Source organism: Pseudorasbora parva, chromosome 19 (assembly GCF_024679245.1).
Source record: "Pseudorasbora parva isolate DD20220531a chromosome 19, ASM2467924v1, whole genome shotgun sequence".
NCBI lineage: Eukaryota > Metazoa > Chordata > Actinopteri > Cypriniformes > Gobionidae > Pseudorasbora > Pseudorasbora parva.
This window is the reverse complement of record NC_090190.1, coordinates 32448149-32475306: the sequence shown is the minus strand read 5'-3', so window position 1 is coordinate 32475306 and position 27158 is coordinate 32448149. Positions and strand designations below refer to the sequence as shown.

Below are 27158 nucleotides of genomic sequence, written 5' to 3'. Positions count from 1 at the left end.
GGTCTGGAATCGGTCCTTCTCCACAATCTTCCTCAGGGTCCGGTCACCTCTTCTCGTTGTACAGCGTTTTTTGCCACACTTTTTCCTTCCCACAGACTTTCCACTGAGGTGCCTTGATACAGCACTCTGGGAACAGCCTATTCGTTCAGAAATGTCTTTCTGTGTCTTACCCTCTCGCTTGAGGGTGTCAATGATGGCCTTCTGGACAGCAGTCAGGTCAGCAGTCTTACCCATGATTGCGGTTTTGAGTAATGAAGCAGGCTGGGAGTTTTTAAAAGCCTCAGGAATCTTTTGCAGGTGTTTAGAGTTAATTAGTTGATTCAGATGATTAGGTTAATAGCTCGTTTAGAGAACCTTTTCATGATATGCTAATTTTTTGAGATAGGAATTTTGGGTTTTCATGAGCGGTATGCCAAAATCATCAGTATTAAAACAATAAAAGACCTGAAATATTTCAGTTGGTGTGCAATGAATCTAAAATATATGAAAGTTTAAAAAAATTCATTACATTATGGAAAATAATGAACTTTATCACAATATGCTAATTTTTTGAGAAGGACCTGTATAATGATGTTGATATATGTTTGATAGATGATGATAGTTATTTGTTATTGCTGATGCTACTAACAAGTACGGGACTTGCTACTGCCAATTCATACCCGACACGCTGCTGTGAGCAAGACATACATGCTGTACAATATAGCGTACGTTAATTACCCGTAGCAGATCTAAACAGGTGGAGCTGGGGAAGGTGGAGGGTTTCTGAAAGCATGCTGCACTGCTAAGGCAAAACGGAAACTTTATTAAGACTTTATTTTTCAAAAGTTTATCAACAGACATACCAGAGGAAATATTATAGAACCAATGATGTCCATTCTTGTGTTACGCACCTAGTTTGAGCTTCAGCAAGAACCAATGAGGTTCATTCTCATGTTTATGCAGCACGTTTGATCTTCCGCAAGAACCAATGAGGTTAATTCTAGTGTGATATGCAGCACGTTTGAGCTTTTTTGCATGGACCAATGAGGTTAATTCTCATGTTACGCAGCATGTTTGAGCTTCCAAAAGAACCAATGAGCATGAACCAAGAATGTTTGTGCTTCCACAAGAACCAATGAGGTTCATTCTCATGTGATACGCAGCAAGGTTAAGTTTTTGCAAGAACCAATGAGCATGAACCAAGAACCAATGAGCATGTTTGAACTTCCGCAAGAACCAATGAGGTTCATTCTTGTGTGTAAAACTTTTTGAAACGTCAAAGTGGTAGTTGCGTAGCTGTCAATAGAGGGACAGAAAGTTCCAGTTATCGTTTAATGACTTCATCGTCTTGTTTTAGTCATGGACAAAAAAGCTTGTTGATGAAAATTCAATATCAGTTTTCGTTAATCAAATTAACACTATCACACAGATAATTATAAAAAAATACATGCAGCATTACACAATAAGAATCAGGTATTCCAGACTGCAGTTCAAAAACACGTTCTGTTTCAGTATTCTAGAACTGTTTATACACAAGCTTTCTAAACCTTCATTGGAAATCTGTTCCTGCAGGCGATTTGTACAGCTGTCAACAGGCAACTGATATAGTACTGCCATATAGCTGTCTTCAAGCCACACTGAGCATTGTGAAAGTCACAATTTCTAGCTACAATCTGAATGTACTGGTACACCTTGAGAAAATGAGCAATTATACTGAATTATTATTTTGGTATCAATCCAGCCCCACAGTATCATTCTTTATATACCGTTATGTTGTACTGAGTGTAATGCCTAGCTAAAGATTTCTTTCATCTTTACATGTGCAGAACATTCATGCGCACCAGATCTGTTTTAGGACATACTTTGCATGCAAATTAGTCAAATCTAAACACACCTTCACATTACTGACAATCTGTTTCTATTAGCCGAATGCAAATGACAGCTGTTAGGCAGAGCTCTGTTGACTGGATCAGAGAGATCTCTCTTATTAATTACTGTTTGTGAGAAAAAGGACCATTTAATGGATATTGTGTACTGCACATTACCATAGATGGAAATCGGGAACACCATTCATTAAATATGCAAACCTCTCAGTGGGATTCTCAGCCTGATTTCGGACAGAGTTGTGGAGAGTTACCAGGCTCACCACTGAAACTGAATATCAATAAACAGAATCTAATCTAGAGTATGTAAGAGGATACACAACTATGGGCTGCAACAGTGAGAACATCAGGGGCAACATGAGAATCAAGAAGTGTTTCTTTGTTTTTTTTAAATCAGATTTTCATACATTGTATTTACATATAATAAATTACATACAACTTACCTGATAAGATGAAGAAGATTCCAGAGACGAAGGCCAGGATGGTGCGCTGAGGACGGATGTGGCCGATGTTGCTTATGACAAAGGCCGTGAAGACAAAGAGGAGTGAGACCATTGGGAAGGGGGTGGCCGTCCTGACCATTTCTAACAGAGCAAAGGGACAAGGACAGAACAAATTATTGAAATTATGGAATGTTAGATCCTCAAAATCGATCAAATGTGTGACATTCATTTGTTGATTTTAATGATTTATTTATTCAGTAAAATGTGTATGTATTTAATGGCCTCTCAGTATATTTATAAAACTTTAAATTGCAAATTTAAAAAGCCTTTAGCATTTTCACACAGACTGAAAAAATGAATTAAAACTAATAAAATAAACAAACTAAACTAAAAGGTCATTAAAATGCTTAGAATATATATTCATATGTTTAAATAATATAAGTTTCTTTCTATAATTATTATGCATTTCGTTTTTATCGCCTAACATTATATTGAAAAGCTTTAAATTGTAAGTTTACAAATAATCTTTTGATATCAAAAGATATATGATAACAAATTAAAGGTGATTAAAATGTTTAAACATTTAAGCAAATTACCAAATTTACAGCACTGAAAATATAATATAATATAATGTGATGTCATGTAATTAATATAAAATAATGTGATTAATATAATATAATATAATATAATATAATATAATATAATATAATATAATATAATATAATATAATATAATATAATTGTAACATATATCCTGTTATGCTCTGTTTTGTTTTTGTTTTCACACTGTCTGCTCTGTGTTCATAACACTCTAGTTTGTTGTAATGATTAATTATTGATTAGATTCTGTTCGCCTGTGTTCATTTAGTTGCCTTTGTTTGTTCCTTGTATTTATATCCCTTTGTTTCAGTTCATAGTTGCCAGTTTTCATTAATGTATAAGTATTGTGTTTTCTCCTACATATTTCTGTGTTCTGAGTACCGGTATTTTGAGTATATCTCCTTTGTAGTGCAATTTGACTGGAATAACGTGACAATAATATAATATAATATAATATAATATAATATAATATAATATAATATAATATAATATAATATAATATAATATAATATAATATAATATAATATAATATAATATAATATAATATAAACAATCAAAATTTGGCAAAAAAAAATTAATGCCCATGATTTTTGTATACAGTATATCCAATTACAGCATATAACTCAACTAATCAATATTCTATTTTAAAGAACTTTAGAAAAACGATATTGAATTTAACATCTTGTACTCAAAGCATTCTTTTTCCATCTGTATTCACATTTAATAAATTGCATTTTTTTTTCTTACTCAGTATATTGGCTGTGTTCTCAGTAGTGATCTCTATTTCTGGCTCGGTGAAGTATTCAGATGCCACACATCTCCCCTTCTCTGGCCCTGAGATAGAAAGAGAGACAGAGAGAGAGAGAGACAGGGGAACAAAGAGAGACAGGGACACAAAGAGAGACAGAGAGAGGGTGTACAGGCAGAGCGGGACAGAGATTGACAATGACAGTAGGGGAGACAGGGACAAACAGAAAGAAACACAGCAATGATTTTGGTTCAAACACTGAGAAGAGAGACGAAAAACTCACATGCATTACACTTATAAACTGCACTTATAGTCAGAAGCATCATGCAGTTTGGTTCTGTTTTGTTGTTATGTCAAGGACCCCCTAAAGGATTCCCTTCTAAAACTGTGACATTATTAGATTAATTAAAATTAGATTTAATTAAGATTCTAAAAATAAATTAATAAATTATTATATAATTTTGTTAAATATTACCTGAAATATATTTACTGTGTTTGCATTAAGTTAAAAGCATATCTGCAAAAAAAACCTTTGCTGACAAAACACTTTATCAGCTCTATCTATCTATCTATCTATCTATCTATCTATCTATCTATCTATCTATCTATCTATCTATCTATCTATCTATCTATCTATCTATCTATCTATCTATCTATCTATCTATCTATCTATCTATCTATCTATCTATCTATCTATCTATCTATCTATCTGTCTATCAATTTCTCATTAATGCAATTATCTAATCAACCAATCACATGGCAGTTGCTTCAATGCATTTAGAGGTGTGATCCTGGTCAAGACAACCTCCTGAACTCCAAACTGAACGGCAGAATGGGAAAGAAAAGTGATTTAAGCAATTTTGAGCCTGGCATGGTTGTTGGTGACAGACGGGCCGGTCTGAGTATTTCACAATCTGCTCAATTACTGGGATTTTCATGCACAACCATTTTTAGGGTTTACAAAAAATGGTGTGAAAAGGGAAAAACATCCAGTATGTGGCAGTCCTGTGGGCGAAAATGCCTTGATGCTAGAGGTCAGAGTAGAATGGGCCGACTGATTCAAGCTGATAGAAGAGCAACTTTGTCTGAAATAACCACTGGTTACAACCGAGGTATGCAGCAAAGCATTTGTGAAGCCACAACACACACAACCTTGAGGCGGATGGGCTACAACAGCAGAAGACCCCACCGGGTACCACTCATCTCCACTACAAATAGGGAAAAGAGGCTACATTTTGCATAAGCTCACCAACATTAGACAGTTGAAGACTGGAAAAATGTTGCCTGGTCTGATGAGTCTCGATTTCTGTTGAAACATTCAGAGTCAGAATTTCGCATAAACAGAATGAGAACATGGATCCATCATGCCTTGTTACAACTGTGCAGGATGGTGGTGGTGGTGTAATGGTGTGGGAATGTTTTCTTGGCACACTTTAGGCCCCTTAGATTGGGCATTGTTTAAATGCCACTGCCTACCTGAGCATTGTTTCTGACCATGTCCATCCCTTTATGACCACCATGTACCCATCCTCTGATGGCTACTTCCAGCAGGATAATGCACCATGTCACAAAGCTCAAACACTGAGTTGTGTCATGACACTGAGTTCACTGTACTAAAATGGCCCCCACAGTCACCAGGTCTCAACCCAATAGAGCATCTTTGGGATGTGGTGGAATGGGAGCTTCATGCCCTGGATGTGCATCCCACAAATCTCCATCAACTGCAAGATGTTATCCTATCAATATGGGCCAACATTTCTAAAGAATGCTTTCAGCACATTGTTGAATCAATGCCACGTAGAATTAAGGCAGTTCTGAAGGTGAAAGAGGGTATTAGTATGAACAAAGTATTAGTATGGTGTTCCTAATAATCTTTTATATATATATGAAAAATTATATCAGTACTTTTGCAAGCAAATGCCTTTTTTTCTTTCTTTTTTTGGAGCAAACAACATTTTTAAATATCTTTTTCTTTATTTTTTTAAAGGTGCACTATGTAGTATTTTTGCAGTAAAATATCCAAAAACCCCTATAGGCCAGTGTTATATATTTTGTTATGTTGAGTCCTTACAATATCCCAAATGTTTCCAACTATTTGTAAATTGTGAGAAAATTGCTATTTTAACCAAGGAGCCGGGATGTCTGAGGGAGTCGCCTATCAATTGTGTCATATCTGCATTACCCTCGGTTTCCAATTTTATTTTGCAGAAAGATTTTACTCTTAGCAGTGTCACAGCAGCCGCTGAGCGAGTAACTTCATAACATAATTTTGAATGCACTTAAATGTATCTAATATGAATAAACAGAGCAGTAACCTTATAGTCATGACCGGAAAAAAAACGGTTATAGCGTGGACGCCTGGCGACTGTGTCCCGTCCCATCATAATAAAAGTTCCGCTGCTCGCGAGCTGCGTGTTGCTCAACAATCGCTTCAGCGGCCTTGCTCAGCTCCACAACACTAGGTCCTGCTCTGCTTCATACTACAGTAATGTTAATAATCACATTCATGAACATGAGTCCTATTCCGATTCTTTTCCACCGGCTGTGAGGTGAAGACTACATGTCCCAAGATTCTGCGCACAAACTTGGCGTCATCAAACAACGCCTTTGTTTTGAATAGGCGCCCTCTAGCGATGGAAAAATTGCATAGTGCAGCCTTTAATATGCAGATTACTTTTTTCTTATTGTTAAAAACTGTCAAAATTTTAATATAAGCACACTTCTTTTGATGACTTTTGACCAGACTTTGGTAAGCAGAAAAAATATACTCATATAGAAGTAAATGTAAGTACAAAAAATGTATAATTACATAAAACCCATTTCATTCAAATCTTAAGAGCACACGTTGACACTGACAATGATAAAATACGTTTTTCTCTCAAATCTTTTGCAGATCTCCTAGCACCCCTTTGTGGTCCCCAAACTATTTTAACCTACAATAATTTAAATTATTTCCATTGAATCAAATTAAAATGTCAAAGATACATTTAAAGCAGCACTGGGTAACTTTTGCTCTCGGGGTCCCCCTACAGTTGTCCTCAATAATGTCCTCAACTACTGTCGTAAACGGTCATCCTACAACAGGGGATGCCATCGCGCGTGCATTTGTTGACATGACAACCCTGATAGCCCTGAACTAGTAATGCGCGGGTCGTCTCATAACCCGCGGACTCTGTATGTCTATTTAATGGTCGCGGGTGCGGGGCGGGTTGTAAAAATATATACAGTGGTGCGGGGCTTGCCAAATAATTTCTTAAAAGTGGGTTGGTGCAGCACAAACCCCTCATTTACACTGAACACGTGTGCGGCGCATTACGGCTGCGACAAGGTTTTATTCCGTCCTCCATGCGGTGATAACTCACACCGGGAGCATATCAGAAGCGGGCCGTCAAAAATAGACTAGGCACCTATATTTAGCAAAGCGGCGCGGAGAGCCGCTTCTGGGAAGCTTCTGAAACGCGCCGCATCGCGGCCGGTGTAAACACAAGCATTGACTAGAATGGGCACGATCAGCTCCGGTAGCCGTGTCGCAGCCGTAATGCGCCGCACACGTGTTCAGTGTAAATGAGGGTAACAGTTCCCCTGAACACTGCAGGAGGAGTTCACATGCAGGTTTTCTTCTGGCGGCGCGTGTGAAATGTCTTCATCCCAGGTACAGTCAGTGGCATATGTTTCAGCATGTCATATGAATATAATTTCATGGGTTTTATTTTTTTCAAACGCCAAATAATCACGATGCTCACGTTTACAAGCCAGCGTCATTATAGTAGTCTATTGGTTACCGTTTTACAGAATCTATATGATACTTCAATTCAATGTTTGAGTGGTAGGTAATCACCATAACAAGCATGACAGCGTCGGTCGGGCACGCCTCCTTCAGCTCACGCCAACGAGCAAACGCTGGTCACATTTTGATCCTCGTCCTGCCTTTAATCCCACCACTTTTTCGTTTCCTTTTATTGCTTTTCTCCAACAAAACCGTTTTCTTTCTTATTTGTCTGTGCTGCTTCGGACATGACTATATTATCCGCGAACAAAGTTGGGCTCGCACGTCCGAATGTAAGGAAGTGTGGGTGGTGGTGGAAGTGACGTATATGCCCGTAAAGCAGTTGAATTTTGTAGTTCTTTTTGTTCTCGGGTTACTACCTGAAACCCGAAGTTTAAAAGTATGTTAAAAAACGATACAGACCCCATCAAGCTATGGCAGACGTGTCATTCAACCTATTGTAAGTCGATGTATCATCACAAGAGTCTTGAAAATATATTATGAAGGTTGAAAAGTTACCTGGTGCTGCTTTAAAATCAACTCAACTCAAAAATATTAATAGGCACTAAATGGGCATGACGCTTCTGCATACTGTGCAAGAAAGAAGGGCACATTAGACCCTTCTCTCGCCACACACACACATAAAATAAAAATAAAAATTATATATATTTTTGAACACATAAATCATATGCTCTCTAGAGTGCATGAAAAGAGTGCATATTACACACACAACACACCTAATGGACAAAGAGTCTTTCTGTAGTGATTTTTCAAACACCCACATGCAGGCAAACTAAATACCAGAACTGGTTAAGCTAGAAACAAGGTGACATCATCCTCACACTTCTCATAGTCAGCCATTTGCCGCCAACTGGTGTGGCATCATTTCAGTCCACCTCAGCACTTCCTGTCAGTGTCATGAAAACAAACCAGCATGCGATGCAAAGAAACATATACAATTGCAACACACAAAAAAAGATACAGTCTTTTCCTTAAAGTGCCCCTATTATGCTTTTTCGGATATGACCTGCACTGTAAAAAATAAAAACGGAAAATGTACTGGTAATTTTCTGCCAGTACATTATCCAGTAATTTTATGGAAATTTCCGTTAACCCCTAAAACACAAAATAATGCAATGTGTACTTTAAAATGCAGGTAAAACACCTGTAAAAAAAAAAAAAAACAATACAGAAAATTCCTTCATATTTATACAGTACACTGTGCTCTCACTGTGACTTTTTTTTTAAATGTTTTTTTTGTGTCATGTAGTGTGTTAAATAGCTGTTTTTAATGTTTTCAGGTTTCAAAGATTAAAATGCACGATAAATAAAGGTATTGTCTCCCAAAAGAAAGAACTGATTCTGAACTGTTTGAAACGTGTTGTCAACAATTCCATTCTTACTTCCTGTATGAACCTAAGTAGGTTTGTAACACATTTGCATAATGCCAGCCTGTGTTCTTCATTAGCTGCCCATGAACAACATCTACTTTCACACTTAAACACTGTAGTTTTAGTCCTGGAAGAGTTTAGTTTGTGTGGTCAAGAAGATGCTGTTTTCTGCGCTGCAAAAGCATATCCACTTTGCTGTACTTCCAAAGAATGCAGACTTGGCACTATTTTAACGATCTGAGCACATGGTCTAAGCGCACGGTGCAAGTGCACTTAGGGTGTGTCCGAATCCCCTTTTGGTTTAATCCACTTTCTAGTTTAAAGCTACACTGTGCAACTTTTTTAGTTTATTCTTAGCTAAAAACACTTAGTTCATTCAAAAATATATGTGCTCATTAATGTATATTTACTTCTTTAAAGTAATAAAGTATTCTGGTAAGTTTATAATATGCCATTGAAAATACATACGGGTGAGGGGTTCGAATGCCGGTTGCCATGTTGCCCCTCCATCTTGAAAGTACAATGGCCAAAGAGGGACATACCCGTAAATTCAAGCTTCGCTTTTCACGTTTTAACACTCGATGGCACCATGTCAAATGTGAAGAGGGGGATTGCCATGTTAATCTTGGACTAAATCGGCCACCGTAGGAGTTAAAACGAAATCAGAATTGAGAGGAACAGAAACTAATATTCACTAGATGGTCATATACCTTTACACTGCTAGATGGGGGAAAATATCACACAGTGTAGCTTTAAAAGCCAGTTGTGCTCACAACATGGCGGATTTGCTATTTACATGCCGGAATTTGCAAACAAGGAAAAACTGAATGCTTCTCCTTTTATTTTAAATATTTAAAAATGTTTGAGTGCTGCTGCTGCGCATCCCTGTGTGTGTAATAATCAGAGTGTGTGTTGTTCACCTGCCTATATGCCCATGTTACTAATGTGCTCTTTAAATAACACAAAAAATACTGCGCTATTGACTTTACAACAGGTTTTCGTTGGTCAGTGGCACAGTCATTTCAGTTGCCTCAATATAGCAAAGCGCCTGAACACAACTCGTTTTCATACCAGCACGCCCATGGGTGGACAAATATGTAACCCCTCCTGTTCGAACCGCCCACTCCAAGCGGGACTTGACCCCGAGTCCGTCGGCATGAGAGTCAGACGCTCTAACAAGGAGGCTAAAGGCTGCAACCTCTTGCGTCAGTCGCTAGAGCGCCTCTTGAGGACAGAGGAGTGAGGTTTACTCGGACAGTGACTACTAACTGGCATCTGTTATACTCACCCCATTAAACCTCACTTCCATCCGGGTCACGGCACCAATATAACCCCTTCTGTTCGAACCACCTGCTCCAAGCGGGACTTGAACCCAAGTCCGTCGGCATGAGAGTCAGACACTTTAACAAGGAGGCTAAAGGCTGCAACCTCTTGCGTCAGTCGCTAGAGTGCCTCTTGAGGACAGAGGAGTGAGGTTTACTCACACAGTGACTACTAACTGGCATCTGTTATACTCATCCCATTAAACCTCACTTCCATCCGGGTCACGGCACCAATATAACCCCTCCTGTTCGAACCACCCGCTTCAAGCGGGACTTGAACCCTGGTCCGCCGGCATGAGAGTCGGACGCTCTAACAAGGAGTCTAAAGGCTGCATCCTCTAGCGTGCTTGTTAGAGGACGCATTTTTCTCTAGCGTCCTTGTTAGAGGACCATTTTTCGTCCTAAAGGCTGCGTCCTCTAGCGTAAACAATACATGTGCTGTAAGAGCGTCTCTTGAGGACAGAGGAGTGAGGTTTACTTGTACAGTGACTACTAGCTGGCCTCTGTTACACAAAGGCATCTGCTATCTAAACAATGTGGCGCAGAACACAAAAATGTTAACTGCATCAGGCTAAAATTAGCAAAAAACACTTGTGTTGCTCCTGATTGCGCCAGGTGTATGATAGGGCCCCTGGGCATGAATTGATATGGTAAAACCGATGCCATCGTTACTATTATATCACTGTGTATAAAAGTGCTGAGGAAGCCTCCGGAGCTGACATACAGATATGGTAATGGCAGTTTTGTTTCCAATATGGGCTGTAGACCAATCACAACAGACTGGGCCATCTAAACAATCAGAACAGACTAGGCTTTCAGAAAGGAGGGTTATGAGAGGCTGAATCCTTTATTAAACAATTTTCTGTGAGAAAAGAGGTTACGCTGTAATATATATTATGAGAAAATGTAAGTGTTTTTTGACCTTCCAAACATCCAAAACACAATTAGGAACCTTTAAAATAGCATAATGGGTGCACTTTAAGCAAAACTGATTTTATGTGGTTACTGATTTGGCATCTTGCAGTGATTTGCCCACACAGACTCACTAGTTACTGTTTCAATGTGTGGCACGATTTGGGAGGGTGATGCAATAGGATGCCACACCAGTGCAGTGCAGGGACACTGAAGACCAGCTGCATAACACAGCAGGACGCCCCACAAATTAACTAAAACTTAACCAAGGTAGCATTTAGATGACATTGCCATTTGATAAGACACCAATGCAAAGGGATTCACCTTTGGATCTGAGCAACACCTGATGCAGGAGTCAACGTCGAGAGGAAGTGATGCTTGACACAGCATGATGCCACAATCAATTGTCATTTGGTTTTTAATTAGCCATCTGCCTCAGCAACAAACTGGGGTGAGTTTCCCACACAAAGATGTAACTCACTGATTAACTACCACAGTACGATATATATCGCTGGAGAAACTAACCAACTAGTCACAGTTTCCTGAAACCGTAGTAACATGTTTGAACGACATTTGTTCAAACAATACAGGAGTGTCACAGGTGGAGGAGTATAACTTCTACTAATTGATATATTCTAGATTTCAGAGACGCTGCTGTAACGAACATGGCACCTAATGGCTACATCGTCGTTTTTGTTCCATATTATTTCACTTTATTTGATGTTTGATTCATCACAGGTTCTCTCATATGTCATACTTCAGAGTTCCTTTGCGCATTTGGCACACATGCACACTCCTCAAAATGACACTGACTGTTAATTGACATGCTAAAATATACAGATTAATATATTAATATAAATATAAGATATAAGATTAATATATATATATAAAGTCATAGTTTTGTTATTTTTGGACCAAAATGTATTTCCAATTGCTTCAATAGATTCTAATTAACCAACTACTTTGAGGATGTTTCTATTACCTTTCTGGACATGGACAGTATAGTGTCCATACACTTGCATACGCTCTCGGACTAAATATAAAATATCTTAAACTGTTCTGAAGATGAACGGAGGTCTTATGGGTGTGGAAGGACATTAGGGTGAGTCATTAATGACATCAATTTTATTTTTGGGTGAACTAACCCTTTAACTCTTTCCCCGCCAGCATTTAAAAAAGTTGACAGCCATCGCCAGGGTTTTTGACCATTTTCACCAAAATAGCCCATAGAATATTTTGTTTTGTGAATATCTGAGCATGCAGTATTTCACAAGAAAGAGCTGACCCTCTTCTTTTATACAGAGAAGAAGTTTTGTTCTAGCTTCTTGCATTACATTTTTTATCCACACTTGAATATGGGTAAGTTTCATAAAAACAGCAACATTTTGAACAAAAAGCTGAGAAAATCACATTTTTGTGAAAGGCTGTTTCCAGATCAGATTCAGAGCGATGCTCAAACACAGATGGAGTAGATTGAGTCCATCAACACTAATGCACTAATGCAGTCCTGTAGCTCGTCCTGGTTCCACATTTCATTCACTAACATCAGATAGCTTTGATTTATATGATGTTTAATGTTGCAAAATGCATATGATTACGTATGATCGCTTGTTTTACTCACGTGTGTTTTGATCAGAAGATTCAGTACTCATGCAGAAGATGCGTAATAGCGCCCCCTAGTGTCTAACAGTGAAAATACGGAGACCTGGAAAATTCCGTTTTTGGCCTGGAAGCGTTTTCTCGCAAATAACGGAAAATTCTGTGTTTGGTGGGGAAAGAGTTAAAAATAGCAACGCTCTTCCAAGCTTTATAATGGTAGTGAATGGCAGTCCTGATTTTGAAGTCTGAAACAATCTATCCATCATAAAAGTGCTCCACACGGATCCGGGGGGTTAATGAAAGCCCTCCGAAGCGAAGCGATGGGTTTTTGTTAGAAAAATATCCACATTTAAAACTTTATAGACTAAAATTACTAGCTTACTATCACAATCACCAGTGAGAGTGTCCCGGGATTACAACCAGAGGGCACTCCACCCTGGACTATTATCACTGTCAAAGACTACATTACCCATAACCCACTGCCCAGACTAATCAGCCATGATGGTATTCAGCTGTTGTTCATTAGCTTGTTAGCTTCTGCGTATATAAACCTGGGCTTAATCTGAAATCGCTCCCTATACCCTCAGATGGGGCACTATTTGAGGGGACAGCCATTTGTAGGGGTGTCCGAAACCATAGCGGACGTTATAGAGTGCACTCATTTTATCCCACAATGCACCGCAATAACAAGTGTACAGCCGATGTACGCACAATGGTCCGAATTCACTCACCCGGTTTCATTCACTCCTTCACATGAACTATATTAGTGGACTAACGTAGGGAATAGTGAATGAGGGTTTAGGGGGCGATTTCTGATTCGGCCCTGGTTTATTCAGTCACTCTCTAGGTCTTGTGTGTCTGTAATTGCTGCATTTCTGAATTTTTGTTTATTGTTTTCCTGTGTCTTGTTTCATTGTGCCCGGTGTTCTGGATTACTCTTTGTTTGTGGTTCTTGGACTGTTATTGTTTTGCTGGTATATTACCTTTGCCTGTGTTTGGATCACGATAGTGGATTACCCTCTGAATAAATACTGCGCTTGGATCCTCAACCTCTGAGTCACGGAACAGTTCATTACACTAACGGCAGACGGCCTACGCAAGTCGACTTGCATCAAAAGAGTAACCCTTGACGCGATGTATGATGTACTGTAGGATGTAGGAGTAGTGTAAGATTTGACGCCTCTCGTGGTTCAAACTAATAGGGCTGGGCAACAAACTCAAGCTCCTCTTCTCTTATATCGAAATCCTCTGACATTTTGCTCTAAACACTGCAATTCCACGGTTGTCAATACGTTAGGTGTCAGGTCAGGGGTTACTATATCGCCATAAATGTGAACGGTTGTCTGTTGGAAGACAGTTATTTTTGTTTATAAAGTATTAAATGTGGATATTTTTATTGCACAAATGCATCCCTTCGCTTCAGGAAGCATCTATTAAACCCCCCAGAGCTGTGTGGATTACTTTTATGATGGATGGATGGATGGATGGATGGATAAACTTTTTTGGGCTTCAAAATCAGGACTGCCATTCGCTACCATTATAAAGCTTGGAAGTCAGAACATTTTTTAATATAACTCTGAACTCCTAGAATGGCTTGAGGGTGAGTAAATCATGGGGCAATTTTCATTTTGGGGTGAACTATCCCTTTAAGTCCACATGTCATGAGAGTAGAAACCATGCTTCTATAGCTGTAGTTTCAACCACATAAGTTTGTGATGCTGTTTGCAAATATTTGCTGGAACTATGGTTTTAGGAAACGGCAAACTGTTGAACTATGTCCAAAGTTGGTTAGCAATGCTTTCGGGAAACACACCCCGTGTCAAGTTATAGAAGATGAGAGAGCTCTATCAGTAATGGTACCTACCAGCTACAAAACAGACTCTCCAGAGTCCAGAATGCAGGGCCATCTTCACCTCATTGGTCTGGTTCTGCTGCAGGACAATGCCCTCTTCCATTAACAGCCAATAGTCCGTCGACACAGCCACACCGACCAGGAGCAGCCCGCACGCTCCAAACACAGACGACAGGAGCGTCAGTGCCCTGGTGCTAAATGAACTCATCTAAAAAGACGGGAGAGAAGAACATAAACAAACAAACATGCAATGGGTTATTGGTTGCTAGTCCTAGTCAAACAAGACCACCCCAGTAATATTGTGATCTTTAAATACACTGACATTCAAAAGTTTTTTTTTTTACTTTTATTCAGGAGGATGCATTAAATTGATCTGGAGGTATTAAATTGATCTGAAGATGAAAACATTTATAATGTTAAAAATATATATATATTTCAAATATATGCTATTCTTATGAACTATAAGATACAAAACAGCATAACTGTTTTACGTATTGATGATGATAATAATAATAAATAAATGAAATGAGCACCAAATCAGCATATTAGAGTGATTTCTGAAGGATCATGTGACACTGAAGAATAGAGTAATGATGCTGAAAATTCAGTTTTCCATCACAGGAATAAATCACATTATAAAATATATTAGTGCCATTTTGAATTGTCATAATATTACATCATATTACTGTATGTTTGATCAAATAAATGCAGCCCTGGATTTATTTTATTTGCATCAAAGAGCCTTTAACAACATTAAAAAATGTTCTTACTGACCCTGCATTTTTTAATGCTGCAAAAGACGATCGGCCTGATCACATAAATAAACAAACATGATACCTAAAATAACACATAACCTTGCATATAAGCAATCCTATCCTGTCACTCAGTGTGTTTCCCAAGAGTTGAACCCATGAGCTTGGTGTTGCAAACTTGCAAATGAGCAATTGAGCAGATAAATTACCTGCCATTTAAATGTAATAATAATGTTGCTACTTACTTTTGTCAAACTAACTTATGTAGTCACTCAAGTAGCCACAATTATTAAATATGAATGAAACAATTCTACTCAATTTGAACCGATTAGCAATTGTTCAACAACTTACACTATATTGCCAAAAGTATTGGGACACCCCTCCAAATCATTGAATGCAGGTGTTCCAATCACTTCCATGGCTACAGGTGTATAAAATTAATCACCTAGGCATGCAGACGCTTATACAAACATTTGAGAAAGAATGGGTCGCTCTCAGGAGCTCAGTGAATTCAAGCTTGGATACCATGATAGGTTTGCACCTGTGCAATAAATCCATTCGTGAAATTTCCTCAGTACTAAATATTCCACGGTCATCTGTTAGTGATCAAAGAGTGGGGTCAGCGCATGCTGAGGTGCACAGTGCGCAGAAGTCGCTAACTTTCTGTAGAGTCAATAGCTACAGACCTCCACATTTCATGTGGCTTGGCCCCTAAGTTTCAGTAAAAGGAACTCTTAATGCTTCAGCATACCAAGACATTTTGGACAATTTCATGCTCCCAACTTTGTGGGAATAGTTTGGCGATGGTCCCTTCCTGTTCCAATATGACTGTACACCAGTGCACAAAGCAAGGTCCATAAAGACATTGATGAGTGAGTTTAGTGTGGAGGAACTTGACTGGCCTGCACAGAGTCCTGACCTCAACCCGATAAAACACCTTTGGGATTAATTAGAGCGGAGACTGTGAGTCAGGCCTTCTCGTCCAACATCAGCCTGACCTCACAATTGGGCTTTTAGAAGAATGGTCAAAAATTCCCATAAACACACCCCCAAACCTTGTAGAAAGCCTTCCCAGAAGAATTTAAGCTGTTATAGCTGCAAAGGGTGGGCCAACTCCATATTAAACCCTACGGATTAACAATGGGATGTAATTAAAGTTAATGTGCATGTAAAGGTAGTCATCCCAAAACTTTTGGCAATACAGTATATCTATGCAAAAGTGAAACAACTGTTTAATTTTTACCCCAATCATTTTTTCTTACTTTGTGCAAAAGCGGCAATCACGTGGGGAAAATCATGAATTGCTTTACTGGGTCTTGTTTCAATATCAACCATATGCTAATTAAGGCAAATAGAGTGCACTATAATAACTAAAGGCCAAGAAATATTATTATATTAGCTATGCCTGAAGGGCTTGATGAAAAATTCCTCTCCATCGACTACTGAACTAGTGTGTGACTCATCAACAGAACAAACAGATGAAGGACAAACAGTGTCCTTTAAATAGTGTATGACTAAAATGATTAGGGGCAAGCGTGCAGTGAGACATATCTTCAGAATTATATGAGTGCTTAAAGACACTATAAATCTTTAGGTATTTCATTTTTATGGCCTTTGCCTCGGAGTAGCAGGAAAGTGCGAGGGAGAGAGAGGGAGAACGGGATTGTGACGCAAACTGGATTCTGCACCCCATGTGAGCCCGTGCACTACCCGCTGTACCATGGCGCAATGTTAGCTACTAATCAACTAGCCTCTAAAAAGTCTGTATTCCGACAAACAGGCGATTACACAAACAGATCATTAGCTAAATTCATTGTTTAGGCTTATAGAACCGACGGTTGTACCCAGCAGTAAAAGCATCACAGCTGTGTATCTGCTGAATAGATTGACACATCAAAGCTTGAAGGTAAAGAGAGAGAGAGAGAGAGAGAGAGAGAGAGAGAGAGAGAGAGAGAGAGAGAGAGAGAGAGAGAGAGAGAGAGAGAGAGAGAGAGAGAGAGAGAGAGAGAGAGAGAGAGAGAGAGAGAGAGAGAGAGAGAGAGAGAGAGAGAGAGAGAGAGAGAGAGAGAATCAGAAGGAATAATCAAGAAACAGAGAACGCGAACAGTATCGGAAAGGTTTTGCTGTGTAATACCTGCTGGATTGTTACATGTTTTGCACTCACACTCTGGAACAAGAGTGAGGATTTGACTGGCATGCCTCCAGTAGAGTCACAATTTCCTTTAATTCACTGAATGGCACCATATAGCCGCTGGATTAGAAGACTGGAAAATTAACATTTTTTTAGGCTTGGTATTTGGCAGGGAGAGAAGAACACAATAACAGGTTATTATTGGTGAAATCCTCCCTGGTTAGTGTCTGGAGCCCCCGGGTGTGCTTGATATGAATGAAGGATTCGTAGTGAATGGTGGTTTATGTGTGAGTGTTAAGATAATCCATAGAGCATTGACAGAGCGGAGCAGAGGAGAAAAGAGGAGCTTTGAAGAAGTTAAAGGTGAGGAAAAATGGCTCCGGGAAAGATAATATGGTGAATAATGAAGTTCCTCTGAAGAATGCATTAGCACTTGGTGAACCAGCACTGCAGTAGTAGTACATTTTATGAAGAAGTAGAGAGTGCATATGCAAAAGTCTCTTTCAAGGATGTTGTGGGGGTGGTGCCAGGGCATTGCTACGCAGTGTCTAAAGTGTTCTGAGTAGCTAGGGAACTCTGGGTGGTTGGTTACTGGCCCAAGTCAAAAAAATAATAACTCATCCAGCAAGCAAAAACAATTGCTTAAAATAAACATGATATGATTCATAGTCTGTAAAAAAAAGAATAATAATAATTTTTAAGCCGAAATGTAAAATATTTTAGTAATTTAAAATAACTAAATATTTTAATAATTCAATTTAATAATTAATAGTTAAAAATCAACTCAGATGATAAAAATACATGAATAAATCATGTGTGCATACTGCACAAACAGCTGGTCATGTGATACGGCTATTGAAATGTAAATGTGCAGGTACCAATATAACCCATTTTAAAAGCCATGAGGGGCGAAGCGAGTAGAAAGACACTCGGAGAAAGAGAAAAAGATAAAAGAGAGCAAATCAAGGCTAGGGGCTGGGAGAGGAAACAGGCAATTGGGAGCTGTCCATCACAGTAGTGCTGAAATCAGGCGACGCACAGGCCACAACTCTGGAATCTTGATCAAGAAGGGTTTCAGGGAGGCTGGCGATTTCTGTCGCACGTTTGAGAAAATACAAAGTATAAAATATGTATGTATGTGCATGCAACAAAACTGCACTGTGGATTCCTGAAAGAAAGTAAGAACTTCAGGAACAGGAAAAATCAGAAACTTTTGTGTGCACCCAAAAAGACTGACATCCCACGGGAATGTAAAGTAGCTGTAAAGTGCTGTAATCTACATTGGGCTGAAAATCTAGTGAGGAACGTAATAAAACCTGTAACAAAACACAATAACTCAACCGATCTAAAACATCGGCCCCTATTAGCCTTACATCCCAACAGAACAATATCCAATCGTCCTTTATTTCGTCCAGGGGATTTAGGCAATATAGGTCTTACGTATGAGGCCGTTCAATATACGCCAGACATGACCACATTTAGAAAGACGGCCCTCGTGGTGTACTGGGGGTTCCACAGATGGCGTGTCCACTCGACTGGGGAGCAAGAGCCCAAGGGGAGTGTAGTTTTCTGTAGAGACGGCAATATGTTCCTCTGTCAGCAGGTTAGGCCAACTGGCAAGTGGGAAGAGTGTGGGAGGAAATGAGTAGAGAAAACAGAGAAATGTGTGCTTTATGAAAGGATGGTATTTAAGTATTTAGAGCAAAAGGAATAAGAGAGAGGGAAGGGGGGAGGAAGGGGTCTGGGGAAAGACCTTGGCCCAAAATATCTCAGAGGACAGTCGCGCATGCAGGCCTGCACGCATGTGCGAGCTTTCAATGACACGCACATGCAGTCACATGTGCACATTCATGACTTCAGCTCACTTCACGGAGATACAGAGCACCATTCATAAAGCTCAAACTGATATCTTCATTCCAGCATAGCCACAAGAAGGCAGAAAATAATCATAACTGACTCAAGGCGTAATCAAAAATATATATATAAATAATTCAGCCATTCTGTCACTTTGTCCTCATCCTCTCTCTCTAGCTCTCTCTCTCTCACACACACACACCATCATAAAGACGACTTTCCTTATAGAGTTACATTGTTTTTATATTGAGGTAATGATATTTCATATCCTCTCTAAACCTTACAGAAACCTTTTCTGCATTTTTAGTTTTTCCTTAGAACATTATCTAGCATATTAAGCCGTTTCCCTCATGGGGAGAGTTAATTTGGACCCCACAAACTAATTCCACAAAGTGATTTCAGATTTTACTATCCTTTCAACAATTTAGTCCCTAGGCAAACGTGACCCTCACAAACACCTATTTTTCACTATCACCATTGGAACTTCATTTCTACCTTTCCTCTAAACCCTTACAGAAACATATCCAGGCTTCATATCATTAGGACATCATTTAGCATATTTCTACAGTATGTTAGCTGGTTGATTTCAGGTGTCACTATCCTTATTATGCAGGCAAATCCTGACCCACACACAGACATCGTGTATCCAGATCCTCACAACCGCAGTAGCTACTCTTTTCTCGTGGCGTTACCAAAGTCAGCACTAGAGAAATGAGCAACATCCATGACACACACCACCACCAGTCCGTCCACGACACGAGCCCGTAGTCTAACCTGACTACGGGTCTCGCGTTAAGTGCGACAAAAACAATTGAACGATACAACTCACATCTAAGAATGGTCACAAAATAGAGAAAATGATGTTAAATTGATACATGTAAAAATAAAAATAAATTAATTCAGCGTTTCACTATAGTACGTGGGACTACTGGACACGAATTGACTGGATCTGTCATACTTGGCTCGAAAGCACCGGAACGAATCGATCTCTCGACTTCAAACTATGCTGTCTAATCACGCGCCACTCATACAGCGACGGTAACGTGCATGAAGAAAGAAGAGCACGAGCACTCACCCTCCAGCACGCGACCCGAGTCAGCGCTGCACGTACAGGCGTCGAGAGGAATAACCAAACGCCTGGAAAACCTTGACAGATTTTGCAGTTTTCTTCTCTCTCTACCTCACTCGCTCTTTCACACACTAACACACACCACACACACGCGTGTTCTCTCCCTCTCCTTCTCGCGCTCTCTCACGTCGCTCGCTCGCTCTCACTCTTTCAGCACTGCGGTGATTTGGCTGAATGGGGATGGGATGACAGAAGAGAGACTTTCACTCAGTTTGACGCTGATGAGGCTCAATAAGGTCACAGTTAGTTTTAGGTCTGTATATGTCGGTGAAGGCATGTGAGTCATACAGTATACGGTTAATATTTAATTAAAAGATTGTTCCCGAAATAACGAAAACGTGTCCGTTTAACTAAAACGAATACGTGCTTACTTAAGCGTACTTATTTGCTACTTTTGTGCTACCTTTTTCCACAAAGTGATCTGATTCTTGGAATTACTCAAAATATTATATAGTAGGCCTATACAGTAGTCTATATCCAGAGACTGTAATAATTTACAAATGTATAAGCATTTCTAACGCTACAGAATTTAAAAAAAATTGGAGTTAGCCTATAGTATTTTTTTGTAATACAGCTACTGTATGTTATAATTATTCAACCCCCTATTCAATGCTGCTGACTGCTGTTTTAAAAGTCATTTATTTGTGCAGTATGGTACAAAATTGTATTGAAACATAATTATGTTTGTACTAAAGTTGAGTAGCAAATATGGCCAAGTCAAAGAAAAAGCTATAGAGAACACATTATTTACATTAGAAAGTCTACAGGAAGATTTCCCAAACACTGAAAGTTCTTTTAAAAGCATCATTCATAAGTTTAAAATGTGTTGTACCAGAAAACCATTGAGGGTGTTGAAGAAAAAGCACAATAAGGGAATACAATTTTTGATCAGAGCAACTAAGACAACTGCTTAATTTACTGCCAACATTTTGCAAGATGACCTGAGGAAAGAAGGAAAAAAAACATTTCAATGCAGAGTATAAGAAGAACACTAGACAAGCATGGCCTTCATGTTGGGACATCTTACTGAATGCTTTTCTCGACCAAGAAGAACATAAAAGAATATGTTAAACTTCATTTGGATAGACTGTTGGAGTTCTGGAAGAATGTTTTATGGAGTGATGCGACCAAACTGGATTTCTTGGTCCCATGGATCAGCGGTGTGTCTGGTTCAAAAAAGGCAGAGCTTGAGCAGAAGAACACCATCTCCATGGTCAAACACGAAGGTGAAACAGTCTTGTTATGGGGGTGCTTTGCTGTTGCAGGAAGTGAAAATCTTCCCTGTGTGAAGGACATGATGAACTCTTTGAAGTATCAAGCCATTTTGACAAAGATGGTGATGCCTTTGGTGCAGAGACTGTCCTGAAGTACAGCCATCCCAAAGTACACATCCAAATTCAGCTTGGTTCAGGGATCAGTCGTAGAACGTTCTTGAGTGGCTTGTACAGTCTTCAGATTTAGATCTCATTGAAAATATTGGGTGGAATTTGAAGAAGGCAGTGGCAACATGAGAACCAAAGATTATCAGTGATCAGGAAGCCTTTTCAAAAGAGGAATGGGTCGAGATTGCAGTGACAGAAGCTTCTAAGCATCTACAGGCAGCACTGCATGGAGGTCATAACGAATAAAAAATTCTGCACAAAATGTGAGTTTTGGTTAATTTTTAGAAACAATTTTGTTTTATTTTTTAAACTTTTCATTCACTTTACATTCTCAGAATCACTCAGATGTATAGTAATAAACGTTCTATAATAATTTACTGATGCCTTTGTATTTATAAAATGTTGTTCTTGGCAGCAAAATGTCTTGCAGGTCAAGGGAGTTGAATCATTTTAATTTCAACTGTATGCTGCAGATTATTAAATTCATACTTTTACATATATAATATACATAAAATACACACACACACACACACACACACACACACACACACACACACACACACACACACACACACACACACACACACACACACACACACACACACACACACGTTGGTCTATGTGGTTTACAGGGACTCTCCATAGGCGTAATGGTTTTTATACTGTACAAACCGTATTTTCTATCCCCTTACACTGCCCCTAAACCTACCCATCACAGGAAACATTCTGCATTTTTACTTTTTCAAAAAAAACATCATTTAGTATGTTTTTAAGGCCATTTGAACTATGAGGACATTTGATATGTCCTCATAAACCACATTTATAGTGTAATACCAGTGTAATACCCATGTAGTTATACAAATTTGTGTCCTCATAAACCACATAAACAGGCTCACACACACACACACACACACACACACACACACACACACACACACACACACACACACACACACACACACACACACACACACACACACACACACACACACACACACACACACACTGCAGTGTTATAAACATCTGCTCATGTGCTGCAGTCTAGTGGTGTCTCTTAAGTTTCCCTCAGCAGAATGAGTTTTCTTTCACTGCAGTATAGTGGACATCTGACAGCGCATTATGGACCTAAACATCTGTTATTTATCATCCTTTCACATTGAGTTTTACACGCCAGATTGTTGTTGCTCTCTTTGAGAGTTAAGGCTAATTGTGCTGGTCAATTCTGGGGATCAAAATCCTGATGTTTCTTATAGCATTTAGTAAAAAAAAAAAAAAGCGAAATTCATGTGCAAACCATTTGTAACCAAATGCACTGTTGAAAATGTTAGTAAATAAATATAAGTTCTCTTAATTACCTAATCATACAGTGCAGAATATAATATTTTAAAATATCAAAGTATTAATGTATATAATATTTTTTTTATTTTTAAGACTGTATTTTAATATAAAACTATATTGTTAAAATTATGTTTTATAAGTGTCAATCACGTTCGGTATCTGTATATAATAGATCAAGAGACAATCCCTCTCCGAAACCATCATGATTGTTTAGATTTGAATTAGTTTCGTATTGGTGTTGTCAGCTGTACATTGAGTTGCTTTTAATGTTCTTTTATTATTGTGTTATTTTAGTGTCTTGTGGAGTTTTGTGTTTGTGTTAGGGTCACACTGTGCCTTTATTATAGGACACATACTGCAGAGACAAATTTGTACAAACTTTAAAACATAATGTAGTCTTCTTGTGTGCTGTCATTGAATATCCATCTGTTTTACAGGAGAGAAAAAAAAATGAATGGCTCAAATTACTCAGTATATTAACATTACTATATTTTAATTACATAGAATGGAAACATGTAGTCACCCAAAATTAAATCACTTATTTAATTTGATCAAATGCACTGAAAAACTTACCTTAGTTACCGCAAAATGTATTTTAAAACACATATAGTGTGTGTGTGCGTGTGTGTGTGTGTGTGTGTGTGTGTGTGTGTGTGTATGTGTGTGTGCGTGTCTGCGTGTGTGTGTGTGTGTGTGTGTGTGTGCTCAAGTGTGTGTGTGTGTGTGTGTGTATGTGTGTGTGTGTGTGAATGCACACGTATGGGGACTTGTGTTACCGTGGGGATCTAAATTGAGGTCCCCATGAGGAAACGAGCTTATAGAAATTTTTTTTTTTTTTGAAAATGTAAAAATGCAACAAAAATAAATCTGTGACGGAAGGGTTACTTTAAGGGAATATAATGTGCAGTTTATACAGTATAAAAAGCATTATGTCAATGGAAGTCCCCATAAAACATGAAAACACAATGTGTGCGCGTTTGTGTTCTTTACAGCCTCTATGTGTGTATTTATGTGATAAACCTTTATGTGATAATGAAGAACTGTGTGTGGTTTAAGGTGCAGCACTGCACAGCCTTGAGCTTTTTACTCCCAGCCTGCCAATGCAGCAGAGCACTGACATTTATGGTGCATGTGCATTTGTGCATGTGTGATTGAACAAGGAAGCATAAGGTGAAAAACAAAGCCTGTCAGTAGAAAAAATTTAGATTATACAAAAACGGAATGCATACACAACATACACAAACAACCACGCACCCATGTTTTGTCCTCAGTTTCTTTTCCTGTCTTAGAAAAAACATTAAACATTCAGTCAATTCTATCAGGATCAATAATAGAGTTGAAAAATTGATTTTAGTTTAATAATTCAACAGATAACTGAAGCATTCTCGTGTTTTATACTTTGCTATTCATTCTACTGACACTGAAATGAAAGAAAGAAAGAAAGAAAGAAAGAAAGAAAGAAAGAAAGAAAGAAAGAAAGAAAGAAAGAAAGAAAGAAAGAAAGAAAGAAAGAAAGAATACCTATGTAGAAAAAATGCACTAAAACAACACAGAATTACAGTAGACTACACTGTAAACAGTTTCCCTAAGGTACACTATATTGCAAAAAGGTTTGGGATGCCAGCCTTTACATTCACATGACATCCCATTTTTTATACGTATGGTTTAATATGAAGTTGGGCCACCCTTTGTCGCTATTACAGCTTCAACTTTTCTGGGAAGTGTGTTTATGGTTTAGGAGGTGTGTTTATGGAATTTTTTGACCATTCTTCTAGAAGTGCATTTGTGAGGTCAGGCACTGATGTTGAACGAGAAAGTCTGGCTTGTAGTCTCCACTCTAATTCATCCCAAAGGTGTTCTGTCGAGTTGAGGTCAGGAGAAAATTCTGAGAGAAAATTGCTGAGAGAAAATTCTTGTGGTGCCCCCCTCAACACTTGGTGCTCCACGCACAGCGCGTGATGCACGTGGTGGGAGCGGCGGCACTGGGTGTGCTGAGGCATTAAGAGTTCCTTTCACTGGAACTAAGGGACCAAGCCCAACCCATGAAAAATAACCCCACTCCCAAATCCCCCTTCCACCAAACTTTACACTTGGCACAATCTAGTCAGGCAAGTATTGTTCTCTTTAGATTGCCAGACATCCAGACAGAGAAGCGTGATTTGTCACTCCATTGAACATGTCTCCACAGGTCTAGAGTCCAGTGGTGGCGTCCTTTACACCACTGCATCCAACACTTTGCATTGCACTTGGTGATGAAAGGTTTGGATACAGCTGCTCAGCCATGTAAACCCATTCCATGAAGCTCTCTACGCGCTAGTCTTGAGATAATCTGAAGGCCACATGAAATTTGGAGGTCTGTTGACTCTGCAATAAGTTGGCGTCTTCTGTGCACTGTGTGCCTCAGCATGTGCTGACCCTGCTCTGTAATTTTACGTGGCCTACTACTTTGTGGCTGAGTTGCCGTTGTTCCCAATCGCTTCCGCTTTGTTATAATACCACTAACAGTTGACCGTGGAATATTTAGTCGTAAGGGAATTTTAAATGGACTTATTGCAGGGGTGGCAATCATGGTACCATGCTTGAAATCACTGAGCTCCTAGTTTTTTAGTGTGTGTGTGTGTGTGTGTGTGTAAATTGAAGCAGACAAGGCTTTAAAATATATAGTGATAATATTTCATAAAACAGCTTTAGCTTAAAGCATAAATCTGTCATATACTATTACAGACCATTTTCCGGTGATTTGCTCTTTAATATAGGCTTCATCCAATTTCACTTTCACTCATCTCAGGCTTCATTTTGTACACATACACTAAAAAGGCTTGGCCACTGGCAGTGTGTAATGAAGAATTCACTTTATGGTGGCCTCAAGACTGAGGCCCTCTGAGGGTCTTCGTGATCGATCCAATCCAGTATAGAGGCCACAAGAGGAGGAGCGGGCTAGTCTTTCACTTTGTCATTCTTCTTCTCTCTCCTCTTCCTCCCACTCCCCACTAAACTGCCTCTCCCTTCCTCTTTCTTTTTTCTTTTCTTTTTGTTGTCTATTTTTAGACCCCTGGTGGGGAAACCCAATACATGTGTGATAAAAATAACACAGTGCTGTTGACTGACCTGAAATCTCCATTCACGGATGGCCTAAAATCTGCATTCAAATCTCCTACGAAATAGTGCTCTCTCAAATATCACCCACAGCGTGACATTTGAAACCAATCAAAGGGCTTTCGCAACATGAAATGATGACAGACATGATTTGAAATGTGCTGGGAGGGAAAATTACACTACCGTGGGTGAACATTTACGATTGTGTTTGAATGATAGCCATATTCGCTCACCAAGAAAAATGCTAATTTTAGAGTTTGATTTATAGACTTGGGACGATCAGAGAATCCCCAGCGTTCCACAGAGAGATAGCCCGCAACCATCCCCTCACTATCATGTCGTTGCTGTGACAACCGTGACTTCAAAGAGGTCTCATCAGAGAGAGGCGGGAAGTAGGGGCGAGTTAAAACATGAAATCAACAGAAAGAGAGAGAGAGAGAGAGAGAGAGAGAGTTTGATGGAAGAGGACAGGGGAAGGCAGGGATGCAAGAGGGAGAAGCTCACAGTCCAGCCAGAGAGAACAGAGAGCGAAGAATGCACAAGTACCCAAGTGAAGATTATGCAAATGAGGACACAGATTATAGGGACATGTATAGATGATTGGAATTAATTTATGCATATGGATAACTCATAGGGATATTGGCAGCTTGCACAGGGAAAGATGGATGGAGACAGAACAAGACCAACGGAGAAAACCATTTTTACAGAGGCTGCAAAAAAACAAAAAACAAAACAAAACATGAATAATAATAATATTAATAATACTCAAAAATACTACAAACCTGATTTAAAAAAAGTTGGGACACTGTACAAATTGTGAATAAAAAAGGAATGCAATAATTTACACATCTCATAAACTTACATTTTATTCACAAGAACAATCCACGTGCCATTCGCCATTGCCGGCTAAAACTCTATAGGTCAAAAAAGAAGCTATATCTAAACATGATCCAGAAGCGCAGGCATTTTATATTTAAAATGG

General features: G+C 39.0%; 1 protein-coding gene across 1 annotated transcript in view; it reads right to left on the bottom strand.

Annotated features, from left to right (window-relative positions):
- The window catches only part of cacng7a (calcium channel, voltage-dependent, gamma subunit 7a), a 30995-nt gene extending 10416 nt beyond the window's left edge, over positions 1-20579 (bottom strand). The window contains exons 1-4 of the mRNA XM_067426480.1: positions 20307-20579; positions 14507-14702; positions 3652-3738; positions 2306-2446 (exon numbers count right to left, since the gene is read on the bottom strand). Coding sequence (XP_067282581.1) covers positions 2306-2446; positions 3652-3738; positions 14507-14702 — 424 coding nt within the window. The 5' untranslated portion in view covers positions 20307-20579. The remainder of the gene's footprint in view (positions 1-2305; positions 2447-3651; positions 3739-14506; positions 14703-20306) is intronic.
- Between the last annotated feature and the right edge of the window lie 6579 nt (positions 20580-27158).